We start from the raw sequence: 26817 nt of genomic DNA on the forward strand, positions 1-26817 counted from the left end.
CTTTCAGGTTTTATTAAAATGTTAGTCTTTTCAGTTGTTTCCCCACTTTTTTCCTGTTTCAAAATCAAACACCAGTTTGTGAGAAGATTATCTTCTTTTTTTAATAGGCAGATAAAGTTTTACATTGGCATTGGCTAATTTGTCAATTGTTTGTTACAAATGTTCGTATTTTAATATTCAAAAATGTTTTTGCCCAAAACATATGTGCACTATATGTCAGTAAAAATACTATGCAAATATTGCTGTCCTTGAATGCTGAGTAAACACTGACAAAGCACTTATTGTATCTCTTGTACTTTATCAACGCAGTATCTAAAAACTTTGCACCGTAGTGGTTAAAATCTCATTCTAATAAGAGTTAGAAGCACATTCGGTTATTAGGTTTATAGGGTTATTGAATTATGGTTAACGGTTGGTAGAATTTTTTTTAAACATTATCTGCCAATTACATCTGCCACCCTTCTCCAAATCTGTGCCCCTACCTGGCCCTCCCAACAAAAATTTTCTAGACACGCCACTGGTGAGTGAGAAAGGTGACTGGAAAGGAAAAACTCAATGCATCATGGGAATCCCCCAGCAGCCTACGTCTATTGCAGCATAACTAAGGGAGGATTCAGGGTCACCTGGTCCAGCCCTAACTATATGCTTTAGCAAAAAGGAAAGTTTTAAGCCTAATCTTAAAAGTAGAGATAGTGTCTGTCTCCCGAATCCAAACTGGAAGCTGGTTCCACAGAAGAGGGGCCTGAAAACTGAAGGCTCTCCCTCCCATTCTACTTTTAAATACTCTAGGAACAACAAGTAGGCCTGCAGAGCGAGAGCGAAGTGCTCTAATAGGGTGATATGGTACTACAAGGTCACTAAGATCAGATGGGGCCTGATTATTTAAGACCTTGTATGTGAGGAGCAGGATTTTGAATTCAATTCTGGATTTAACAGGAAGCCAATGAAGGGAAGCCAAAACAGGAGAAATATGCTCTCTCTTTCTAGTCCCTGTCAGTACTCTTGCTGCAGCATTTTGGATTAGCTGAAGGCTTTTCAGCGAGTTTTTAACAGGAAGAAACCAGAACCAGGCTCGAGGAGGGGCTGCCATTTTCTGAGAATGGTTGGGGGTGAGGGGGAAATGACTGACCCAGACACGCTGTGGAAGAGAGCCAGAGATAAATAATAACTAATGATTAAATGCAGAGTGGTGTATAAACACAGAGAGTAAAGAAGAAACACTCAGTGCATCATGGGAATCCCCCAGCAGCCTAGCACTATTGCAGCATAACTAAGGGAGGATTCAGGTTCACCTGACCCAGCCCTAATTATATGCTTTATCAAAAAGTAAAGTTTTAAACCGGGACTTAGAAGTAGAGATAGTGTCTGTCTCCCAAATCCAAACTGGAAGCTGGTTCTACAGAAGAGGAGCCTGAAAGCTGAAGGCTCTGCCTCCCATTCTACTTTTAAATACTCTAGGAACCCAAAGTAGGTAGAGTCTGAGAGCGAAGTGCTCTAATGGGGTGATACAGTACTATAAGTTCTTCAAGATAAGCTGGGGCCTGATTATTTAAGAATATTTATGTGAGTAGAAGGATTTTAAATTCAATTCTGGAATCCAATACAGAACACGTAAACATTTTGAAAATAGATTCTTTTATTTATCTACAACTACTCTTGCACATGCTTTTCTTATTTTGTCATGTATAACTGTTTACTTTATTATGTGGATCTATGTCTCAAGGTTCTGTACAGTGGTCCCTCATTGATTGTTAATTCGGAGTTACGTTCCAAAAAAACCCTGCGATAGGTGAAATCCGCAAAGCAGCCAACTGTTTTACAATTATTATAGAAGTTTCAAACCTACACATATCCACACTTCCCTCTCTTGTTTAAACACCCTCAAAGTTCAAACCTTTGTAGAAAAATAAATCCAGTATTATAGAATGAAACCAAAGGCAAAAACAGCGCTTCGACATTGTTGTGTTTGTTGGAGAGCAAACTTACAAACATACAGTACAGCACTTCAGAGTCACACTGCTAGCGATCAAAGATTTATGTAAATCTGACAAGCTGGACGCATTCTGTACTGTACAGGAGACATGACACGAGATTGATTCACAATGGTCTACAGCCAATCAGGACGCAGAACACAATGTGCTGTAAGTAAAAAAAAAAAGGATGCAAAATTGCACGCAAAAAAATCCGCGAAACAGCGAGGCTGCAAAAGGTGAACCGCGATATAGTGAGGGGCCACAAAAGGTCTCCCTTGAAAAAGAAATATTGGTGTCATTGTGTTTAAATAATATTCATAATGTTAATAATATTATTTTGGTAATGTTTTGGTAGCAAAATGTATATTTTGCATAGAAACATGTTGCCCCTCATAAACAAAGTTCCACATTTATGGTGATGTCGCTTATCTACATGCTTTTAAAAAATCAGTGTAACAATATTGTAGGTTTCCTGCGAATGGAGCCTTAGCTTGACGCTCCGCTTAGTCCCTCTTTCCATATCCAAAAAAACCCCAAACAGTCCTTGATAGTTTCTCAATATTTACTTCAAAAGTCCAAACAGGTATACAGCAACAGAATTCCAAATTATGAAAACTTATAAAGCTCAATTCAAAATGGATGAAGAGAGATTGCAAGGTCAAAAAACCATGTGGCTCCACTGTCCTCTCGCCCAACTTCCTGTTTTTTCCTGCACTATCACAATAAAAGCATACATTTCAAATTAAACTGCAAGTAGGCTCATACAAATATCTTTAGTGTTTTGAAAGGTGCTTTCTTAAATAAAATGTATTATTATTATTATTATTATCATGTTTCCAATACACCATCTTACAAGCCAACTACATCTAACAGCTAGATCTTGCTGTGTGAGCAAAAACACTTGGATCATCGGTTACATGAAAGAAATGAACGCTTGAAGTTTTGCACGATGTGACAAACTGTGGTGGTGGGGTGTGATTATAGGTTAGCTGCAGGGGGGAGAGGTGGAGCTGGGTAGTTCAGGGAGCAGTGCCAGGTGGGACTTGTTGGCACAGCTGCCGCTCATTTGCTAATCGGAGTCAAAATAAAAAACAAGATGAAGGATTGACAAATGCAAAGGGACAGAACGAGATTTCCACTGAAAGATTTAAAAATAGCAGCAACAACCTAAAAAAAGTCCAGTGGTGCATGATTTTCATTTTTAGGGGCCCTTTCCCAGAACTTTTTGATCACACCTCGTATGTGGATTTGTTGAGCGTGAACAGCATTTCTCCGGGAGGTCTGGTTTCTGCCATCAGAACACGCTAAGCTAACCCTGTCTATTTTAGCACATGGCACTGCCACAGGAAGGATTCTTTAACTCAAACAGATAAAAAAAAAAAAAATTACACTTTGCTTAAAAATGGGAGCTGTGGTAAAATATCCAGGCTCATTTTTAAGAAGTTAGCAAGTTTAAAAAGGAAAACTGTGAAGACACCGAGCACGTAGGGAATGATTTAGTAGGGCAAGGTTGTCTTCGGGTACAGAATTATTTTTAAAAAGGGAGCGGTCAAAAAGGGCTCATGTAACTCAACTCCGAGACGTTTTACACAGGCGCCTCATCAAACTCAGAATTTAGTTCACATTCTTGTGATTCTTTCCTGAAGTCATGAGTAAGTACTGTTTGCCTATAATGCTGTAGCAACATTTTGACTGATGGCGACTAATATGTAGCATAAAAATGTTCTGCACACATGACTGAGACATTCACGCTCACAGTCACCACAGTCATTGCTTCATTACTTCCCTGTTGTAGTTTTTAAATTTAGTGTAAGAGACCTACTATAATGCTTTCCATTTACGCAGCATTTTTCTAGATTAGTGGTGGAACATACACACGTCTTGGACAGGAATGGAACCAGAAGAACACGATCTACCTTGCCGGGGTGGAGTTAGCATGTTCCTCTGTGTGTCCGTGTTGGTTTATATCAGGGGTCGGCAACCTGCGGCTCTTTAGTCCTTATACTGCGGCTCCGCGTGGTTTGGGAAAATAAATTTAAATAAAGTATTTAGCTGAAGTGTATTTTATTTATGTTAGTTCTTTTTTTTAACTTGTAGTTCTAAATTGGAAGATTATTGTGATATTGAAATTAAAAAAAATTATATTCTATTAGTTTTTCATCGCTCAAAATAAGCATCACACTCACGGAAGCCAGTGTACCCGCCGAAACGCTGTGCATTTATCGAGACTTTCAACCATTACTATTATGGATCTTCGGATCCACATTATGTCATCAGCTGTTCTCCACAGTGAACTATGTTAAAAACAAACACCGCTCATGCCTCACAGATGACAGCTTACAGTCCTGCTTAAAGATGAAGTGACTTCGTACAGCCCCGATTTGCAAACGCTGTGGACAGAGGTTCAGGAGCAGAAGCCCCATTGACCACTTTTCACACACTGTACGCATACAGCCGGCTGTAGCTTTGCAGCTCACAGCACGACACAGACCAACACAACAGCATAGATAGCACAGACGTTAAGGCAGCGAGGCATGATTGCGGGTGCCAATCAGGTGCGTCCTCCTTCCCTGCAGCGGCGCTGCAGACCACGCCCCGCTACACACATTAACCAGGTAAAATACATATTTAGGCAGAATTTTGCAAATATCTATTTTTCATTTTTCAGCAACATAGTGCTTTTTTTTCAAGCATTTTTTAAAAGTCAGGTCAAGCCTCCAAAATCACAAAGGCGATATAAGGGTGGCGGCTCACAACAGTTTTTGTTTGCTACATGGATCATTTTAGTTCAGCTGGGTGTCTTTCCTTTTGTTATATTTCTTTAAGAGTTCAAAATGTGTTAATTACATAAATAAAATGTAATTTTCTCTGTAGCACTTCATGGATTTCATAAGCAACACACCTTAGTTGTTCACACAAAGCATAAAAGTAAAAAACAATATATACAGTGTTGTCTTCATTTTAGATGTCAAAAAGTATTTGTGGCTCCCAGTGTTTTCTTATGCGTGGAAACCAGGTCCAAATGGCTCTTTGGGTGTTAAAGGTTGCTGACCCCTGGTTTATACTGTTCTCAAAGATATATTCCATATTCCACATTTCACAAAAGGTGAAAAATTGCTCTCCACTTATGAAATGGACAAATAAAGAAATATGTCAAATCTGGAAATCTATTAGCAGGTGAAACACATCTGTTATCTCAACATCTGTAATTTCATTAATTTAATTTCATTCAGGGCAGGCAGGTAGAGTGGACACCCAAGATTGTGAATGCAGTAACTCAAGAATGAAGTAACGTAGGAACTTCAAATCGATACCATAGTTGTATCTACAAATAAACTTGGACAACTTCTGATCTCAGTGACCTCGACCTCAAGGTCAGAGCAAGTTTTCTGGAAATCTTGTGAATGTGATAACTTGAAAACAAGATGAGGGGGAATTTTGAAATTGATAGCTTAGATGTGTCTACTAGGAGGCTGAGGGGTGGTACTGGCAGTTGCAAGTATTTTTAACTTCCATCTGGAGCTATATTGCCTCTTAGATTTTGCACTGTGTTTAAAGTCATTTAGATGTTTTCCTCTCCATCTGAACACTTCCTGTGGAAACAATGTGTGAACAGTACAAAGCGTATTCATCTAGGAAGCTGGGGATGATTGAGGAAATGTTCAGTGTTGAACCCAGCTCTCAGCAGCAAGTATTCATCTCCGACATCGGACTGATGACAAAGTCAGACACTTATTTCAATGACATTTTCTAGCTGCTCCTGTTCTGCCCTCTCACAAAACAAATCTGTAATTTTTTCTGGTTATTGAAAATATGGTGAGGACAGTGTTTGTAACTGTAACTTTTTCTGCGTTTTGATGGCTCCCTGCTAATAAGCTCCAGGGTTTCACACTGCAGTAAACTTAGTCTGAAGTAAGCTTATTTTTAAGTTTCTCCAGCATCTCATGACTTCTCTATAATGGGTGGTGGGAGGCGCCATAACTGCATGTCATAAACAGATGAAAGTGGATCTCATAGATCTTTTTCAGTGTCTGATTCAGAATCTGTGTCAGTGAGGTGCCTTCTAGTAAGAACAGCTGCATTAGGTTCAAGGCCTCTTAGCTTCCTATGTATTAAAGCAACATATGTTTACGTACTTATTCGCTCTGTGTCAAGAAAAAAGGTTTTATAGAGTTTTGGCTACACATTTTAATTCATTTTAAATATGACTGAACTGAACTTGGTAGATGTCCATGCCTTTCACATTAGGCCTGCTAGTTCTCTTAGGAATGTCTGAGCTGGCTGGCTGTCATCTTTGGCTTCCTGAAATTGATCTGACTCAGTGCTGCTGGACATGTCTTATCTCATGAAGGTCACCGATGTGCTTCCTGTGTCTGTTCTTCCTGTGCTCTACGAGGCATTGTGGCTGCATGGCTGCAGCATGAACATACCCTGCAATGATTAGCCTACATAAAAGACTGTATTTAACAATATAAACTTCTGATCTAGGTCTTGATGCAAGCACTGACATCCAGGTAAGAAGATTTGTGGGTTTCCACTAAAACCTTCCAGATGAACAGAATCAACATTTTGGTATATTGATCCAGGTAATATTCATATATGCAATTCATAGAGGACATACTGTACTAACACTGCAGTTCCAGGATGAATTATTCAGGCCTCTGATGTAACCTGTAAGTGATGTAATCAGTACTTCGATTATGTAGAAGGTTTTACATTACATTTTAACATTCTACATGTTTTTACTCACATGCAGGTAGAAGGAAGTAGAAGCAGCAGATTTATGAGCACTAATCCCGCCATGCAAGTGCAGTTCCCCATCAGTATGTAGTATTTCACTTGTTTACAATCCACATCTGTATAGCTGTGTTTTATGTTGTTGACTTGACTTGGCAACACGTCTGTCCAGAGTACAGAAAAATGATCTGACAAACCTCCAAATGAAGTGACCTTGACATGACTGTACAAACTTGTTAAGGTCGAAAGATTTATATGGTCTAAGTTTTTCCCTTCATATAGACGCTGAGTTTTTCCACAGGGTATACAAAAGAGACGATTCATACCCCAATGTGGAATGTTAGCTCCAATGAATGACCGTTCTACCAACAGCAGTCACTTTATGCCACCACTTGGACTCCACCCATAAAGTAGGTCATGAAGGTTTACAAACAGTAGACTATTCTTTGTGAGGTAGATAAACTGTTTATTTGGTGTATAATAAAGCAGCTGTAGGGTTAAATGTGTACCAAAGCACTTTGACTGTGCAGGAAGATTAGGAAAGTGCTTTACACCTGCTGTTACAACCTGAATCACAGACACCTTGTTGTTGTTAGCTTGGAGCTTTTTGCTGCTCAGGCACCGATGAAGCTGGAAACCACTAATAGTTAGAGGTAGTTAACGTTACAGATGTAGTATAGTATGGTTTTGATTTAAAGGTATTCAGAAAATACTGATTAACCAGCAAGACCTTGTGAATTCTACAGTCTTCTGGTTTGAATATTTGATGATTTAATTTTATCCTCTGTAAGGTTCATAATTTCATAAAAAGCATATGAATACGGTCTGTTCATAGGAATCTGCACTGTTCTTTGATTGATACTTACTGTTGTAATGCTTTAAGTATGTCTTAACTACATTTTGGTTTCTGGGTAAGTGTTTATAACTTTTGTATTGTAATATAAAGGTTACCCAATTCTCTAGTAAGACAAGCTGTTGATTGCTGTTTGTCTCAGACGCTTGGAGAGGTGTGACCTGCAAAACCCCAGCTGGTCGAAACATAATTTGACTGATGTACACAAAGTTTTAAGCAATTATTAGAAAAGCTGAGTTACAGTATGTGAACACAAACACCACTTCCTGCTGTTCCCTGTGAGAATTGACCTTTAACCCCTATATCTTGCTCCCAGTATTGAGTCGGACACATGGCATCCCTTGAGAGCTCGACAGCCTGTGCTCTACAAGGTCTCTGCTTTCCTTTGCTTGATTCTGTGTATATTTTTTTACTCTTAAAGTCTAAAAATACACTTGAGTGCGGATGTTGCTGCTGTGTTACATAAACTTGTGGGATTGAAGTGTCAGGAATGAGAGGTTGGACAGAAAGTTTTTGGATCCTAGTTCTCACAAAGTAAACAATTATGGAAGAGAGGACAGTTTCCTGGAACAGCTTCACACAGGAAAATCTACACAGAATTACACTGAAGTGTCATGTTTTGATAACTTTTTTATATACTTGAGGAAAAGTGTCCCAAGATTCTAGAGCTCCACTTTAAAAGCTCGCACTGACAGTAATCAAGTCAATTATTATTACTAATAGGAGTAACTTACTGTGTATTCCAGACCATCGTGGTCGGCTACACAGTAAAAGAGAATGTCTGCCTTCATGTAATGTGGATCATATCAGAACTGTTTTTAATATTATTATAAAACTGTACTTGACCTCTGTATATATTGAAAAAATACAACTGAAATTGCAAGCAGACTTGACTGTACATTTTGAACAAAATAAAGCTTAGAAAGAAGGTGACTGGACTTCTTTTTTTTTTTTTGGACTTCGTTTTCTTTCCAGGCTCCCTGGTCTACCTGGATGACTGAAAACCTGCACAGAACCAATGAAACACTTTGTTGCACAGTGTTTCCATGCAAGGTGGTCTGCGTTCAGATTCAGGCTGCGTTCATTCTGTGTGGAGATTGCATGTTTCCCCGTGTCTATGTGGACTCTTTCTGTGTATTCTAGTTTCCTCCTACAGTCCAAAGACATGAATTGGGTTAGGGAGACTGGTGACCTGTCCAGGGTATGTGTTGCCTCTTGCCCCATGAAAGCTTGGATAAGCTTCAGCTCCTCATGACCCTGAGTTAATTGAGCAAACAAAAATTGATAGATATCCTTTAAACTATTTAACAACAGCTGCTGGTTGTTCTTTCATTACAGTATTAGAGAGAAAACGGTTGCAAACAATAAAATAAACCAATAAATTAACACGTGCTAATAATCTGCAAAACTACTTATTAACACCGCAATACTAAGGAGCTATGCAGGAGACTGCGAGAGAAGGAGGCACACTGTGTATTGAAGTTGGTACAGTTTAGCAAATACAGAGAAAGTGAGGCAGGGCACCTTGTGTTCATCAGAGTTTTATCGTTGTCTAAGTTTAGATCTTGGCTTGCAGAATGCATCTCAAGTAACAAGGCTGCTCACTCACTTTAGTAGCACCACAATCCAGACAAAAACAGGGCTTTACACAGAGCTTTAAAGGAAGACAAAGACAGAAAAGTGGCAAGTCACTGAAAAATAAGAGTAGAGGCGGGGCTATCAAAGCCCAGCAGAGTCATATAGTGAAAAATCTCAAACAGGAGGCAAACACAGAGAGACCTAAGGCAGAACCAGGACTATTTTCTGTAAGAAAACAACTCTTCACCACATACGTTTACCGTTTTTTCTACCTGGACAATGACAGAGAATGTAGAAGATCAAGTCAACTTCTCTCAAACCTCTGGGTCTGAGCAACAGACTCCGCATTTTCTACGAGATGTCATCTTCCACGGCAAGTTTAAGGTAAGCGTCTCTGCAAGAGACACAGAGACTGAAAGAGAGAGAGTAGGAGGACAGATAAGGCAAGATAAATAAAGACACGGAATAACATCTATTTAATAATAGTTTGGACTTGGATTTGATGTAATACTTCATCCTCACTGACCTAACTGAACAACTGATGATTGGCCATAGTTGTTCCTACTGACAAAACAAAAATTATTCAACCTTTTTTGCTTGTTTTGTACATTCTTGAACAACTATGTAGGCTGGTATGTTTAAACACAAACTACATGAGTTGCAGCCTTCTTTTTGATGTTCTTGTGCAGCAATTACAGCTATTTTAATATATTTAAAACTCAAAATACTGGTTAAAAAATAAAAATAGTCAGCAGTCCATGTTGAACATAACCAAAACTTCTACATTGATACGGTCTTTAAGAGTGCTACTGCCACTCTCCAGCACTGCTCATTATTTAAGGCAGGTACTGCTGCTTTAAGTAATGAGAAGGATTAAAATGAAGTTCCTTCAGCAGGTCGTACACTGCACTGAACTGTAGCTGGTGTATATACGTTTTCTGTGCTGGTACTGGCATGCAAAACCTCAGTAAAAGAATAGCTTGATAAGTGCAAGTCCAGAAAGGAAATCTTGCTATTTTTACATTTTTTCCATGATATATGGTTTTATGTGTATTAAAAAAGAAACAAACAACATATGTGAACAAAACTGTTAAATTTTTACATCATCGAACCATGCTGGTGATCCAATGGTGTCAGACACTGAATGGCAACACTCCCTCTTTCTGCGTGCATTTCTTGCAGTCCCTCTTGTCAACTTATAAATGCATAAATCATGTTCCCTAGGCTCTCGCTCTTACATGTGTGGTTTAAATCTGTGTATTTTCAGCGGCTGAAGGCTCTAACTCCAGAGGAAAATACCCGCTCCCAGCATGGGCTCTTCTTCCAGGATGGTCAACGGCGTGTTGACTACGTGATCACCTATTCCGTGAAGAAGTCGAGTGGAAGCCACTCCACTCGCCAGTCAGTGCATCTCCTCACTGAGAATGTTGTTACCCGCAGCTTCCGCCATGGTCCTCAGAGTGGTGGCGAAAAGCTCAGAGCCAAGCAAACACAAAGGACGAAAGACTCATCCTCCGTACATTCATCGACAGCTATTGACATGGAGTTGGGTTGTTCAGGAGAAATCTTCAATAGCCAGGAGGATCAGAAGGCATTAAGACGGGAGGAGTTTGAAGGAAAACTGAGAGACATGGGGCTAGACCTGGAAAAAGATGAAGATGTAAGTTCTAATAATTATTTATTACAAAAACTGACTAGCCTCATTTGGTCACTTCTTTTGAGTGTGTGCTTCCAACCAAGCAAATTTCTTTCTGTCTTTCTCTCTTTTTTGGACATCTTATTGTAAATGAAGTCATGTCAAATTTTAACCTAATACAATGACAGTTTCTTTCAATACACAGGCCCTTAAACTATATTTGAATATTTTGAATTTTGATGATTTTAATTCATCTTATTATTCCAAGCATTTTTGAGCCCTTGTAACCTTTAAATTGGGTACAGGAGCTAGCCACACAATATCTTCAAGGCTGAAAAACACATTTAAGCTTTTTTTTTTCTTTTTTTTTTTAAAGAAAGGAAAAAAAACTTCACCCAAATGAGTTTTACACCCACTCCCAGTGTCACAATCTGAAATAAAATATTTTTTATATTTTCTATAATGTTTCCTATAACCAAACTTAAAATATCAATATCATGGCATATCTCATAGTTTCAGTAACAAAAAAGCACAAATTTAATGCCTATGAGAGAAGGAAGTGAGTACTCTTAGTACAAGTCAATTCATTTTTCTTTGCCTCAATAGGAAACCATCACCTGTTCCCCTAGAGGGAGGCATAACTTTAAATTGACTACTTCTTTGTTTTGATACCTTTAGCTCTAAGTTTGCTGCTTCAGTTTTAGAGCCATTGCAGTTTTAGAGCTCTAACATACTGGCTCATCACCAGTGCTGTGAAGCTGTACTGGCAGATACTTCCTCAGACTATAAAGAGGAACTCCTTAAACTTATTATCACCCTTGCAGAAAATGATGACTGACTCACGACTCATTTAGTGATGGGAATGCTTCCACAATAAAACCACTCATAAACCTATATGCATTACACTCGTAAGCACTTTCAAGGCTCCTGACAGGGGGGTTATTTTGATGCTCATTTTGAATTTCTAAAGGGTTGTCTTGACTTAACTTGCTGCTAATTGAGTGTGTTAATATGTGTGTTTACAAGCAGTCAAATAGGTGTATTTGTGTATGGCCCTTCACGTATTATCATTTGCGAGAATGACCCTCAGGGGTGCTAAGTGTGACATGCCTACCATGAGAGATATGTCTGTAGGCTTTCAAAAAGGCTTGTTGGCCAACAGCATTTTTCCACTCAGCTCATTGTTCATCATAAAGAACAGCAGATCTGCACATGCACTAAGAGACAGAAATGATCCTGCTCTGCAGTTCACAATTTCCACTTTCATGCATCTCACCCTTTCTCTCTTACACATCTTCACTAATCCACTGAAACACACTTGAACACACAAACTTCAAACTCAATAGAATGTCAATAGAAAGAATTTACAACTTATTCATGTTGTAAGAAATGTCCATACAGATATCATCATATATTTGAAGGTGTGTTTTTATGTTGGTGTCCTTGTCAAAGGACAGAACAACAGCAAAACCAACCTCACCTCACAGAACACATACTAGATGTGCTTGCAGCTATGCCATGAGTTCACTGGTGACTCCAGTAGTGATCAACTACTGTATAAACACAAATCCTGACCTCTTTCCAGATACTGCTCCCAGGTACATGGATGACACAGGGGTCAAAACAAAAACACCTGAACTGAATCTTCATAGACCTGTTAGAGAGATCTCTGGACCATAAGTCTTAACAATGAAGTCAACAATGAACTTTCACGAGGATCGAAATTTGTCATTTTACACTAAGCACCTACTGGATCACAAACTGTGGTTCTTGAAGCACCATGCCAGAAAAGCCTGATCTGAGCATGAAAAAAGTAATTTCCACTGCAGTTTGATGTTCTAATTGCGAAATATGTGAATGCACTGCTACACTGTTTCACAGTTTTGGCAGATTTACAATTTGACTTGATCTTGAAATCTCTGTCTAGTGATGACAGTGTCTAATAATAGTAATTACTATTATTATTACTAATATATTTTTGCACAGTGGTTTTTATTTACCTTATAACTTATATAAACCTTATATTTAACTGCAAACGTTAGAAGATTCTCAATGTCTGCAATATTTTAAGAGGCAGCCAGTTTCTGTAAAACTATTTGCAGGGTTGCAGTTTAGCTGTATCTATATATCAGTCACTTAAAAGTGGAAACTGATATTCTGTCTATGTATAAGATGTCCTAATGCCAGAATAAAAATAGAAAATAGTTGTCTCCACAGCTGACCTGAGGTTGTGAACACCACACGGAGTCTAAATTCCTGGTTTTCTACACATGCCACTATCTAATTTCTGACATTTTGGTAACTACCAGTATTAGCTGATACTAGGTTAATTCTGGTTTAATGAAAAAATCCCCAGTCTTTGTAAATTTCCAGTAAGTTGGACCTTTGAACTAACAGACAGGGACGAGAGAGACTACAGGATCCATTTTCCTGAAACAGAATACACAGTAAAACACCAGTCTAGTCTCGGGACACAGGGGTGTTCAGGTGACATCAGTATTTCCTAATCAGTAATTCTAGTATTTTGCACACAGTTAGGCCCATATATATTTGGACACTGATGTTTTTTACTGTTTTGTTTTTTTTACTGACACATATTCCAGTTACAGTTATAAAATGGACATGGACATAATGTGTAGCGTCTCAGCTTTAATTTGAGGGTATCTACATTCAAATTGGATGAAAGGTTTAGAAGTTTCAGCTCAATTGACTGAAACTCCTAAACCTTTCATGCTTTAATGCTTGCTGGTCAATTGACTCAAAGGTTATTTCATAGGCAGTTGTGGGCAATTCCTTCTTTATTTCATTATCAATTAAGAAGATAAAAGGCCTGGAGTTGATCTGAGGTGTGGTGCTTGGAAGTGAAAGATTTTGCTGTGAACCAACAATACGCGGTCACAGGAGCTCTCCATGCAGGTGAAATAAGCCATGCTTAAGCTGCTTAAGCTGCATCCGAGAAATTCCTACAATATAAGGAGTGGAAAACTATAGTTTGGTACAAGAAAGCTCTGGTGAATGCGGCAACACAAAAGACCCGGACGTCCACAGAGGACAACAGTGGTGGATGATCACAGAATTATTTCCACGGTGAAGAGAAACCCCTTCACAACAGCCAACCAAATGAACAACACTCTCCAGGGGGGTAGGCATATCAATATGCAAATCTACCATAAAGAGAAGACTGCATGAAAGTAAATGCAAAAGCTAGGTACTTGAAGGTGTGGAACAGCTCATGAGCCAAAGCAAACTACATCATCTGTAAAACATGGCGCAGGCAGTGCGATGGTTTGGGGTGTATGGCTGCCAGTCCCACTAGGACACTAGTGTTTATTAATGATGTGACACAGGACAGAAACAGCTGAATGAATTGAGTCTGAATGAGGTGTTCAAAGACATACTGTCTGCTCAAACCTAGCTAAATGGAGTCAAATTGATTGGGCGGCGTTTCATAATACAGATGGACAATGACCCAAAACATGCAGCCAAAGCAACCCAGGAATTTATTAAAGCAAAGAAGTGGAATATCCTTGAATGGCCAAGTCAGTCGCCTGATCTTGAGCATGCATTTCACTTGCTAAAGCCAAAACTTTGGATAGAAGCAGTGCAGAGCACTAAAAAGGAGGAAACCCAAGTCCCCTCTCACCCCTATGGGCTTTGGTCCTCTACCAGAGGCCAGGGAGCTCTTGGAGTGGTTCACTTCATTTCTTGTGGTTAGAAGACTTTTGGTCTCAATGTGAAACTTTTGCTCAGATGTAGCTAGATTCACATGCAGTGTTCCACAAGGATCTGTTTTAAGTTCCTTGCTGTTCTCATGGTATATTCTACCAGTACGCTAGATTATTAGTTCTGAATTAGTTTTAGTTTTAAATACATTTCTTATCATCTTTATGTAGACAATATTCAACTGTACCTTTTTTTCAAACCTTATGAACTGGACAAACTATCCATTCTAATGGACTGTCTTAAGAAAATAAATGGTTGAACAGCAAACAATTTTCTGTAGCTTAATACAAACAAGACAGGCTGTTTAATTATGACTCCAGAGAGCATTAATCCCCAAATTAGACAACATCTGGGAGCTTTCTCATCCGCTGTAAAAGCTACTGCTCAGTGAATTTCTGATCAGTCTTTGGCTTTTGATGCCTACATGTAATCTGTGACCTGCTCTTGCTTTCTTCCCTTAAGTAATATCACTAAACCTGAAATGGAGATGCTTGTTCATACTTTCATCTCTTCTCGATTAGACTATTGTAATGCCCCTTTTTTCTTGTCTGTCAAAAGCTTTGATAAATCACCTTTAAACCATCCAAGATGCTGCGGCAAGGCTTTTAACTCACACTCACAAATTCTCTCATATCACCCCATTGTTAAAGAGTCTGCACTGGCATCCACTTAGTTTTAGATATCAATTTAAAATCCTTGTAAGACCATGAACGTAAACGTTTATGTTCATGGCCTTACAAGGAGAGGCCCCCACTTATATCATCAGCTACTTCACCCTTATTCTCCAAACCAGATCCTTACGATTGCTGAAACTGGGGATTCCATGTACCTGTCTGAAAACTAAAGGGGATGCTTCCAAACCTTAGCACCAAAACTATGTAAGATTTAATCTAACGTGTCAATTCAGACAAGCATAACAAAATATTGGATAATGTTTTTGTGTGTTATGTTGTTTTTGTGTGACTAAACTGTATTTGTAATATCTTTGTAAAGCACTTTGAAATATATTCCCATCTTGTGTTATATAAGTAAATTTTACTTACTTAACAATATGCAGTAATTCAGTGTTCCAATATTCGGAAGAAGAAACTGCTCTCATAACTGGAGATCAATGAGGTACAACACAAATGCTACACCAAGGGAGAGCCAGGACATCAGGTCGGGGGGAAATATCCTCATCCCCACATGAGAATGGGTACCAAGCCCCAAGCACAACTGAAGTTGTGTTGATAGCAAGAGCAACTGACCTGAGAGATAGGATCATGGCTAAGCTGTAAACCTGGACCCTCTGTGGCTGATTACCAAGACTATGTGGAATACCCTCTGATGGTCTACTAGACTAGAAGATGTGAATGCAGCATTTTGGAATGCAACTCTACTGTGACCATCATCGAAATCAACCAGCTGATCTACATCACGGCAGCAGTGATCACAGAGATGCTAGGCTATAAGATAATCAGCCACAAGGAGAAGGACCCTCCATGGAGAAGGAGACTAGAGGCCAAGATCAAGGCAGCACAAAGGGAAGTTTGCCAACTATTGGAGCCGGAATGCTGGAAGCAACATATATGGAATTATGAAGCAAAGAAAAAAAAAAAAAGATAAATAACTCTAAATATGTGTTATATTTTAAATTCCCCAAAGGTATTCCCTTTGCTTTGGTAACTGGACTAGTTCTTCACTTCACAGGTGTGCCTTGTCAGCGTTCATTTGTGGAATCTCTTGCCTTCTTAATGGGGATGGGACCATCAGTTGTGTTGTGTAAAAGTCAGGATGGTGCACAGCTGGCAGCCCTATTTGACAACTGTTAGAATTCATATTATGGTGGCTATTTTGAAGAATCTCAAATATAAAACATGTTTTGAGTTTCACACATTTCTGTTTACTACATAATTCCTACATAATTCCATATGTGTTCAGTCATAGCTTTGAATAGTCATAGTCATGAACATAAAGAAAAACCATTACATGAGAAGGTGTGTCCAAACTTTTGACTGGTAGTATATAATAATATTATATTAGCGAGCAAGAGAGATCTGAAGCCATACATGTGCAGTATTATTTTATTTCTCTATCTGTGTTTTGAAAATGAAATAAAACTATATGGGAGTTTTATACAGTTGTTTTTGCATGCTGTTTCCCTCTTAGGGCAAGATTCCAGGAGTGTACTTTGTGAAAATCCATGCTCCCTGGAACGTTCTGTGTCGAGAAGCCGAATTCATGAAGTTAAAGATGCCCACCAAAAAAGTAAGTCTTTAAAATGTTAGTTTAAAAAATGCCATGTTATGCTATGTTATATATTTCAAATGGGCAGTTTAGAGTCAGTATCAAATATACAAACTATTTAGGTTTAACATATCTGTGTCATCATAACAGTTAAGAAACTTCTATATTATATAAATTCTATATTTTCTATTTTGTAAAAGACACCTGGATCTCTGTGTTTGTAACTTATGCTTTTAACTTACCTTGTGCTAAATGTGAAGATGCTGTTTGTGCATCAGATACATAAGTTTAGGATGAAAGCACAGGAGAATTTAAAAATGATCATAAATCACAGACCTTTTATATGCCTTTCTCTTTTTTTTCAATGAGTAGATTAATTCGTTTATAACTAGGTCAGTAAGTTGCAGGGTTTAACCAATGAGTTAAACTACATGTGTGTCTTAAAGACATAAAGGCCTGGATGAACTCTAAATTCAGACAATAATGAGGTTACTGTATTCAGTCCTAAAATTCTTAGAGGCTTACTCTGACCTCTAGTAACACTGTGAGGAATCTCACCAGGATCTGTACTGTACTAAACAAATGTGTAGGACTGCTTTCTAACATTTGTGCAATATCTCTAAAATGAGAAACATCCTGTCTCAGAGTGATGCTGAAAAAGTAGTTCCTGCACTCTAGGCTGTTCTAAAACTTATTAATAAAATAAACACCTTCATTTGATCCAAAATGCTGTGTGTGTGTTGAAAGGTCTATGAGGTCAAGCAGTCAAACAGTATTGTGGAGAAGATCAGTACTCTGATTAGTAAAATTCTGGAGCCCCTCCACCCACATGTTGAGGAACATCAACCCAAGAACATCAAACACCTGTCACACACGTTCTCTAGGGAAAAGCAACACCTGTAAGTACATGTTTTTACTAAATGGAAAAGAACTGATCCCATATGATCTAGCGTACTTGTCAACAATGTGATTTTTTAAAATGCTAAAGTATATGCTGACAGATCCTTTTTCTCCTTTTCTTTTCAAAGCAACTTCAATATCCAAAGGTTTTTGATTTTTTTTTTTTACTTTTTGTTTTTCAGCAGTTTCCTTCTGTTGTATGAGATAATTCAGGGTTAGTGTAATCCTATAATCTTTAGGTTTTTCAAAGAATATGCACTGAAAATTGCTTTTTTCTTTTTTTTTTTTTTTTTTTTTTTTGCCTGTCCCGTTTGGTTCTTTTGCCATCAGAATTATTGTCTAAAGGCGAAGAAAGATGCCCAACGGATTTACTTTACCAAATGGACCATCCCAGCCTTGCCGTCTTGGTCTATTTGATTCACCTTTGCTTTTATTGTTTATTCTATTTTCATTTGCTGAACACGGGACAAACTTGACTGGGGAAAAGAAAAGGGAGAAAGAAAGAGGGAAAGAAAAAGAGCGGGGAAGAGGAACGGTGATAAAGGGCAAAAAACAAAAACCAACAAAACAAACAGACAAAAAATACATATATCAATCACCTGGATCACCTGTTAAGAAAGAAAAAAGAGAAAACAAGCAAAGAAAAAGAGAGCGATATAATAAACAACATCATCACAATGATCTATGTGAATATAACAGTAAATACTAAATACTAAATATTATTGTGCAGCACGTAAGACCGACAGCACACAGTGTGCTTTTAAGGTAGCAGCCAAAAAGGGTGTAGTTTGTGTGTGTGAGCACCCGTGTGTACACCTGTGAGCGTGAGCGCGCTTGTATTTAAAAGGTTCCTTCATGTAATGATCTGCTAGAGGGTGTGGGGAGCCACAGCCCCGTCCTCCAGGGCAGCGGTCCCCAACCCCCGGGCCTCGGACCGGTACTGGTCCGTGAGTCGTTTGGTACTGGGCCGCGAGAGTTGAGGCTTAGGTGTGAAATGTATGGTTTTCAGGGTTTTTATCGGTTTTCAGAGTTATTTTGTTATCGCTTTTATCGTTAACTCAGTTTTCCTGGGTCTTTTCACGTGTGTTATGAATAAATCTTCTTTTTTCGGTACTGGTACTAGTTTTATTTTGTTGTATTTATCCGCGACACCTTAAAGGCCGGTCTGTGAAAATATTGTCGGGCATAAACCGGTCCGCGGCGCAAAAAAGGTTGGGGACCGCTGCTCCAGGGCATGAAGCAGGTATGGAGGAGATCCAGGCTCCAGACATCCAGAGGCCCCAAGAGCAAAGGAGACCAAGGAAGACCAACGGAGGGGCAACCGCACTGAAAATTGCTACTCTTGCTAGTAAAACATGAGACATTTTAATCTGAGACCAGAACCTAACAGAGTGAAATAAATGATGCAGGCTTTACACTGAAAAAAGGGGAGATGGTGGCCTTTTCACTAACATCACTCCCTACGTGTAATTTTCATTCATTCACAGAAAATCTCCCCTCCCAACGAGATAAATGAAAAAGTCAGAAACTTTTCTGATATTTAATTGTTTTTGTTTATATTGTTTATCTATTAATTACTATGTGTGTATAGTATGAATGGCAACTGGGGGGAATTGACACCCTTCTGCACATTTTTCAAAGCTGTCAGATGAGATGGATTGGACTCTTTCCCTGTCTGATTCTGGCCCCCAGGTCTCATGTTCGACACCCCTGGTATTATGTATGTGCCTTGATCAATTCTTGCCTGATTTTTTTTTAAATTTTTATTTTATGTGTATGTTGACAGATTTGACCTATCAGACAAAGATTACTTCTTCGACAGTAAAACCAGGAGTTCAATAGTAAGTCCAAGTTTGTGCATCAACAACACCAAAATGCAGCATGTTTTAGCCTTCGCAACTTCTCTAGCACTCATACTGTGTATAAGAAACTAACCAATGTTTGCTAAAGTTATTTTAATGGTATTTTCCATAATAAATGCACATTTCAAACATTGATATTTTAGGTTTGAAGTATATGAAATTCTAGGCTAATAGGCCATCAACATTGTTTTAATTCCTTTACAGGTTTTTGAAATACTAAAAAGAACAAAATGCAAGGCCAAGTACAGCATGGGTAAGTCTGAATGTGTTGTTTTTGTTTGTTTTTTGCCACAAATATTAAAAGTCAGACAATTACGTGCTTACATATCATAATTTAGTCTTCTGGTATCTAACTAAGGTATCTGATTAAGTTGTTTTAGTCTCCACTGGTTAAAATATCTTTTTCGGAGTTTTTGATGGTGGGGATAAATGTTGGAAATATGACTTCCTAACCTTGCTCTCTTTTTTTTAGGGAGTGACTTACAGAATAGTTAGTGAACACAGCAGTGTTTTAAATTCTGTTAAATTCAAAGCCAAAAATAAATACATAACTAATAGCAATAGTTAGAACATTGTCGTTAGTGTCTACTGAATGCAATGCCTGAAGGTTAAACTTCTGATGGTTAAATAATTTGTGTTTTTGTGAAAGATGTATACATTGTTACCACTTCTATGATGGAAATGTCCACTCATTCTGTAATACGTGTGTGTGAAACATTAGAAGCTGGTCAGTGGGAAGTGATCACTGAATGATTGTGCATGTTTGGCACAGTGATGCTATAGGCTACTATTTTTGCCCGCGTGTGTGTGTGTGTGTGTGTGTGTGTGTGTGTGTGTGTGTGTGTGTGTGTGTGTGTGTGAGAGAGAGAGAGACTCAAAGAAATATTTGTCTTGAGGCCTATCTCACAGTATATGATCTCATTTCCAGTGTTGTTGTGTTTCCTGGAACACTATTACAGTTGTTGGTCCAAGTTCAGCATTGCAAGTACTGCAACCAATCTCATTGTTGTGATGTCATAGTTTTCCGACTTGGAAACACCATCACACCACACACTAAACCCTAACCCTTAACCATAACCATTATTCTAACTATAGTCCCTAACCCTAAGTCTAGGATTCAGGTATATGACTTGACAAAAGAACAACATCCCACTTCTTTGCCTTAAGAAATTCTTGGATCACGTTTGCAGTTTGCTTTGGGTCATTATCTAAATGTAAGCAGATGAATCATCAATAAACACTTCTTACACAATTCCATTAACAGCCATACATAGCCATGGCCAACAGTTGATGTGATATGCTTCAGATCATGAGCTGTTTCTTTCCTTTTTCATACTGTTCTCATCCCATCATTTTGGTACAAGTTAATCTGGGTTTCATCTGGGCAGAGAGTTTCATTTGGGCAAGCTCTTTTCGACTTTTTTTCCTGGTAAAATCTATGTTGGCCTTCCTGGTCTTGATAGTAACCAGTGGCAAACCTTCTGTATGAACATTCAGGAAGGCGTTTCTTAATTTTGGACTTTGTGAAATGATATGCGTACCTCCTCGAGAGCATCCTTGACATGGTTATATGTTGTGATGCTGTTTTACAGAATCAAGGAAAGAATTCTGCACTCATCCACTTATGTTGTCTTCTCTTGAGTTCAGGCCTTTTCCTATTCCTGACCTACTTATTAGTCAATCGTCCAGTTACTTTTGAGTCTCTGTGGAGTCAAGAAAAACTTAGTACATCGCAGGATTCAGTAGCTTGTAGAACCACCTTTAGCAGCAGAAATTTAAGTAATTGTTTTCTGTACAACTTGCAAGATGCCCAAGTCCTTTGGTTGGTGACTAAATCGTTCGGTTGCAAAGCAAGCCCTGAAATTCTTCTGTAACCAATGCCATCAGTTTGCTTCGCAACAATAAGGTTGCAAAGGTGTTGAGAGAGTTCGCTGGTTTTACCCATCCTGAGATGTTTCTTGTGTGACACCTTGGTAATGAGACACCTTTTGATTTCAACATTTTTATGCAAATCAGAGATGGCTGAACAGAAAATATTCTAAAAATTGAATGGTTAAAGATGGAATGACCCAATGCGGTCATATTCTTGAGTATTATAATTTAGAATCTGTATGAACATCTGCATTTATGCTTTCTTGGCAGGTATCACCAGTCTCCTTGGTAGTGGGGTGTATACTGCAGCTTATCCTCTTCATGATGTAAGTAGTATCTTTGTTAGAGCAAATAATTATTGGATTAGAAATATTTGTGGTTTTAGTTTACCGAGTATAAAATGGTGGTGCAGTGCCTTACAGTAAAGGTTTCTTTGCTGGTGACACATCAGTGGTGTGTATACAACTTTGTTTTGTGGTTCCTTTTGGTAATTTTGCCCCTGTACAGAACCACAGTTGGTTTTAAAGTCAGTGAAGTTTAGACTTTCATCTTTTCTTCAGGGGGTTTAACCAAAGCATTGCATTAACCACATTAATGAATTGCACTAATTTGGCTTCTTCTGTAGTCTAAAGGCCTGCCTGTCTTCAGTTTTATCTTCAGTAACTGAAAAGACTGAGATCAGGTGATTGGCTTGGCCATTGGATAACATCGTATTTGCTTGTCTTGAGAAACTCTTGGGTTTCTTTCACACTTTGTTTTGGATCATTGTCCATTTGCACTGTGTAGCTCTGTCTGATGAGCAGATAGTACATGTTGTACACTTCAGTTCATCCTGCTGCTTCTATCAGCAGTCACATCAAACACTACTTACCCAGTTCCATTAACAGTAGTACATGATTAAACCTGCATCATGTTGGATAGATGATGTGGTAAGTCTTGGATAATGAGCTCTTTCTTTCCTTCTTCATATTTTTCTCTTTCTATCATTCTACTAGAAATTAATATGGGCTTCAAACATTTCAAACATTTTTTCCAGAGCTTGAGAGGGTTTTTTTCCCCCCACAATTTGGCCTGTTCTTGAGCATTTTGAATTGGCCAGTTACTCCCATACAGGAGGTCTGGACTTGCTCTTTATTCAAAAGATCCAAGTTTTTGATTCCAAGAGGCGCTCCGCTGACAGGCAATGCAGAACCTGTTTCTTGAGGCAGTGTTGAGGAGACTCACCTAGCTCTCACTGGATGTCTATCCAACCTTCTCAGATGGTCACTGCTTAAGTAGCATTGCAGGTCAAGTGTGATTTCTCAGCCACATCCGTTAACAGCACCACTTCTTTATGATCAGTTCACTGGGTAAAATTGGTTATGTTATACTTTAATGGCCAGGAGAAAATAGGCTAAGAGCAGCCTGTAAGATCTAATATTTATATGAATCCTTTTACCATTACTGGATAAAAGTAAAATTTGAAGCAATTTAGAAGGGGCAAAACAAAGATTGACTCAATTAGTAATAATCACATCCTCATCTAACTGATCTACTCTATGCTAATGCTGATTTCTTATACTGGTCATGAGATGAATGCACTCATCTCTGTCTCAAGCCTGATAAAGCCAAATGGGGAAGCAGTGAGTCAGTACAAAGTCCTCCAATTTCTTTGAGACCTTAATCCAACACAGCCAAGCAGAGTAAAAGCTGAGAAGTATAATTCCAATTCATAAATTCACATTGGTTGGGCAGTGGTTAATCCTCTGGTCTTCCAGGTGAAACTTGTGAACTCCAAAGTCCTTTCTTCTGTTGTTGCTCTCTACTCAGCCACAGGACAATAGAGGACACACACCACACCTTCCTAAGAGTCCTCTTTTATACCCATGTGGTCATATGTATCACACACCTCTCTCCCCTTACCCATCACTCACACCTATTACACACACACACACACACACACACACACACACTTAGGCACACACACATGTGCACATGCATACATGCACATACACAGACACACTCACGCTTTCCATGCTGTTGGAACATTCAGTACTTTCCTGTATCTCACAACCTGTCTAAGCAGTGCTCTACTGCATCCTCTTTTCATCTCAATACATCTCATTCATTATATTGATTAGATTTATGCATAATTACCAATAGCAAAATCACATATAGATATACTATGTTTATAGCACGCTCAATTACTGTAACCATAAAACTGCTGAATGTTAAGTTCCTTATTCCACTTTTGTATAGAGGTGAGCTGGGGGATTTGCTCTGGCACTTGGAAGACAATCAGCTATGGTCGCTGGAGTCTCCAGGGTCATGTGTCTAAGAATGGAGTGGCCAATTGCCAGAGTTACGGGTGTGTAGCTGACTGGGGAAAATGGATTTGAAATGTGGGTTTGCGGTGCACCAGGGTGCTTCTGTTTAGGGCCAAATTGTGAGGAGGAACCTTATAGTCACCGAGCTGCTGATTTTCCAGCTGCTTGGGAGGACCTGTTGGAGGACAGTTATGGCTAAGTTTATTTGGCCTGAACTAACTGCTGGGGTTGGGCTAGTTATAGTATTTTTTTCAGTGGTGCAGAGCTGGGTGTCCAATTCACTGAGCCAGTTAGACAGTTAGACCTCAAGCCATGCTGCTAGTGACACTTTAAGTCAATATCAAAAATATGATTTGCAGGTGATTCTAGAGAAATTGTGCACTGATGAAGTACTACAGTAAGAGCAAACACCAAGTTTACAAACTTCAATTTCCTATATTCTATTTCAGGGAGACATTGATGAAGAGAGTGCAGACCCCAATGACAGAAAGGTAAGAATGTGAAAATGTCTTGAGAGAGCTCACTGGTTTATCCATCATGAAATGTTTGTTCTGTGGCACCTCGGTAAAGAGACACATTTTTATAGGCCTTCAGTTGGACTGAACCAGCTGGTATTAATTAACACTAGGTGGCAGGATTGCTTTCTAATTACTGATAGATTTCAGCTGGTGTCATGACTTTTCATGCCTTTTGCACCTCTTTTTCTTTATGTGTTTAGTACTTTTTCCCTGCATCTCATTATTATTACATTATTATTCTCATTATTACATGGCTCATATCACATATTCATTTCTGGGCATCTATGGCTTTATTCCTTTGTAAGTGTGGATTGGATGGGTTGTTACCGACATCTGGTGAGAATTTCATGTCAATAGGACGTTTAAAAATGATTTACTTAGAAAATTAGTGACGTGTTTAATACCTTTTATTGTGTCAACACACACACACACACACACACACACACACACACACACACACACACATATAAAATATGTGAATGTCTTCTCCAGCTTTTATATGAGGAGTGGGCAAACTACGGCGTATTCTACAAGTACCAGCCAATCGGACTTGTGCGGTAAGAACATTCCTTAATTTGAAAAATGACATCGCTTTTGCAATGATGCAGCTAGAACAATTGCAATGTAATTAAAGTGCAGACAGGCTTCAATTTAGGGGGTTTATAATACGTTTTCAAGTAAACTATTTAGGAATTACAGCCATTTTTATATACCCTGTTTCAGATACTGTGCTTCTTCCCTTTGAGATGCTTTGCAGGCCTTTACTGCAGCCATCTTCAGTTGCTGCTTAGTTGTGGATCTCTCTGTCTTTGGATTTGTCTCTTGCAACTAAAACTCATGTTGGGTTCAGATCAGAGTAGGACCCTGTGCATTTCATTGTTCATCCTGTTGCTTCTAGCAGTCAGATCATCAATAAACACTAGTCACATATACACCCTGGTCTTTCTAACTCGAGACCTTCTCCTTCTACTCCTGCTTCCTCCCTCATACATATAAGATTAATTGGTGATTCTAAACTGGCTGAATGGGAGTTTGATAAAGCGTGTAGGATAAAGCACTATATTAATTACTATAACTGCTCAAATATCCACATATTGCATCTGACAACATTACATGGCCATCATCCACCTCCACAATAAGCCACCTCCTGCTTACCACAACTTATACTTCTGGATCAACCATATTAATGAGCTAGAATATAGATGTATACTTATTATGGATATATTGTTACAGTATGCAGGAAACGATTCCTTTGTGTCTGTGCAGATAGTGGTAAATAAGGGGAAAACAATATACTACAGTTTAGATTTGTGTAATAAAAATGATTTTTTATCTGTTTCCCTGGGTGTTTAGGAAGTATTTTGGTGAGAAGATTGGGCTGTACTTTGCTTGGCTAGGCCTGTATACCCAGATGCTGATTCCTGCCTCACTAGTGGGGGTCATTGTCTTTTTGTATGGATGCGCCACAGTTGATGACAACATTCCAAGGTAAACAAAAATGCATGTGCAAAAATTCCAGTTCTATGTGATTCTAACTATAATCACCTCAGAGATGTACACATTTAAAGACAAGCCCTATGAACACCATTTCAGTTGTTTGACAGGTGACAAAAGTTAAAGCTGGAAAGCTACAGGGTAGCACTGCAGGAAAAAGATGAATGCAGATCTAGTAGCCAGATTTAACATTATTTATTTAATTTATTTAACATATGTGTTATTATCACATAGCTGTGATCATAATCTCAATATGATTATTCGCCTCCCTCTTCAAATCATACACATCATAAACATCCACCTGAACAATAGTGTTATAAAAATGGAATATTTTTAGTTTTTAGACTCAGTGTAACAATCTGTGTTATAGCTGGGGTGTACTTTGAAAACAAAGCTTTATTTGTTGCCAGTGAAAAATGTTAAGGACATAAGGTAGTTTGTTATCTTTGATCATGCAATCAGATTACTTCAAGTAAAAAAATAGTTCATAAAAGACACTCATTTTGTATTGAAGACTACAGAGAATCGGGTCGCTGCTGCCTGAGCCTGGTTCCTTCGGAGGTTCCTGGTTCTGTCACCTGCTGGTCACAGAGCTCATATGTTTGTTGGGTTTTTTTCAGTGTATATTTGAAGGGTCTTCACCTTTAAGTATAAAGCACCTTGAGGCAACTGCTGCTGTGATGTGGCAAAATATAAATAAAATCAAACTGAAGTGAATTGAAATATAACTCATCCATATTTAACAACTATAAATAACAAGCTCAAAGTTTTACATATGCACATTGTTTAGTTTTTGTTGTTTCACTCGGTCTATTGTGGTGTGGTGTGGTTTCCATGTGCTATTTGCACCAGATACTGGAGATACAGGTCATCAGTTCAGTTTCAACTTATTTTCTTTCTTTCAACTTTTTATCTTGTGTTGATATCTAGTGCCACTTACCATATTTTTGCCTTGCTCGGATCATTTTACAATATGTAACTGCACACTATTGATATTGTAGGTACGTAATAGAATGATGATGCCAAAAAGTCTGAAACATTACTCTTTCATTCCCACACAACCCCTCTTCTAAAAGGTTTGTGATTGTTTTCCACAACAAAACACTAAGAATACATTATTGTAAATTTAACACAGAGGC

General features: G+C 38.6%; 1 protein-coding gene across 1 annotated transcript in view; it reads left to right on the forward strand.

The window, feature by feature from the left end:
* The first annotated feature begins 9098 nt into the window (after nucleotides 1–9098).
* LOC102798383 (anoctamin-1-like) overlaps nucleotides 9099–26817 on the forward strand; it is a 38551-nt gene continuing 20832 nt past the window's right edge. Inside the window, exons 1-10 of the mRNA XM_087843368.1 lie at nucleotides 9099–9525; nucleotides 10409–10801; nucleotides 16649–16747; nucleotides 17474–17625; nucleotides 19413–19467; nucleotides 19693–19741; nucleotides 21631–21686; nucleotides 24116–24157; nucleotides 24677–24741; nucleotides 25538–25672. Of these exons, the coding sequence (XP_087699494.1) occupies nucleotides 9421–9525; nucleotides 10409–10801; nucleotides 16649–16747; nucleotides 17474–17625; nucleotides 19413–19467; nucleotides 19693–19741; nucleotides 21631–21686; nucleotides 24116–24157; nucleotides 24677–24741; nucleotides 25538–25672 (1151 nt within the window). The 5' untranslated portion in view covers nucleotides 9099–9420. The remainder of the gene's footprint in view (nucleotides 9526–10408; nucleotides 10802–16648; nucleotides 16748–17473; nucleotides 17626–19412; nucleotides 19468–19692; nucleotides 19742–21630; nucleotides 21687–24115; nucleotides 24158–24676; nucleotides 24742–25537; nucleotides 25673–26817) is intronic.

The sequence above is a fragment of the Neolamprologus brichardi genome, chromosome 7 (genome assembly GCF_056152115.1).
Source record: "Neolamprologus brichardi isolate AB-2024 chromosome 7, ASM5615211v1, whole genome shotgun sequence".
Lineage (NCBI taxonomy): Eukaryota > Metazoa > Chordata > Actinopteri > Cichliformes > Cichlidae > Neolamprologus > Neolamprologus brichardi.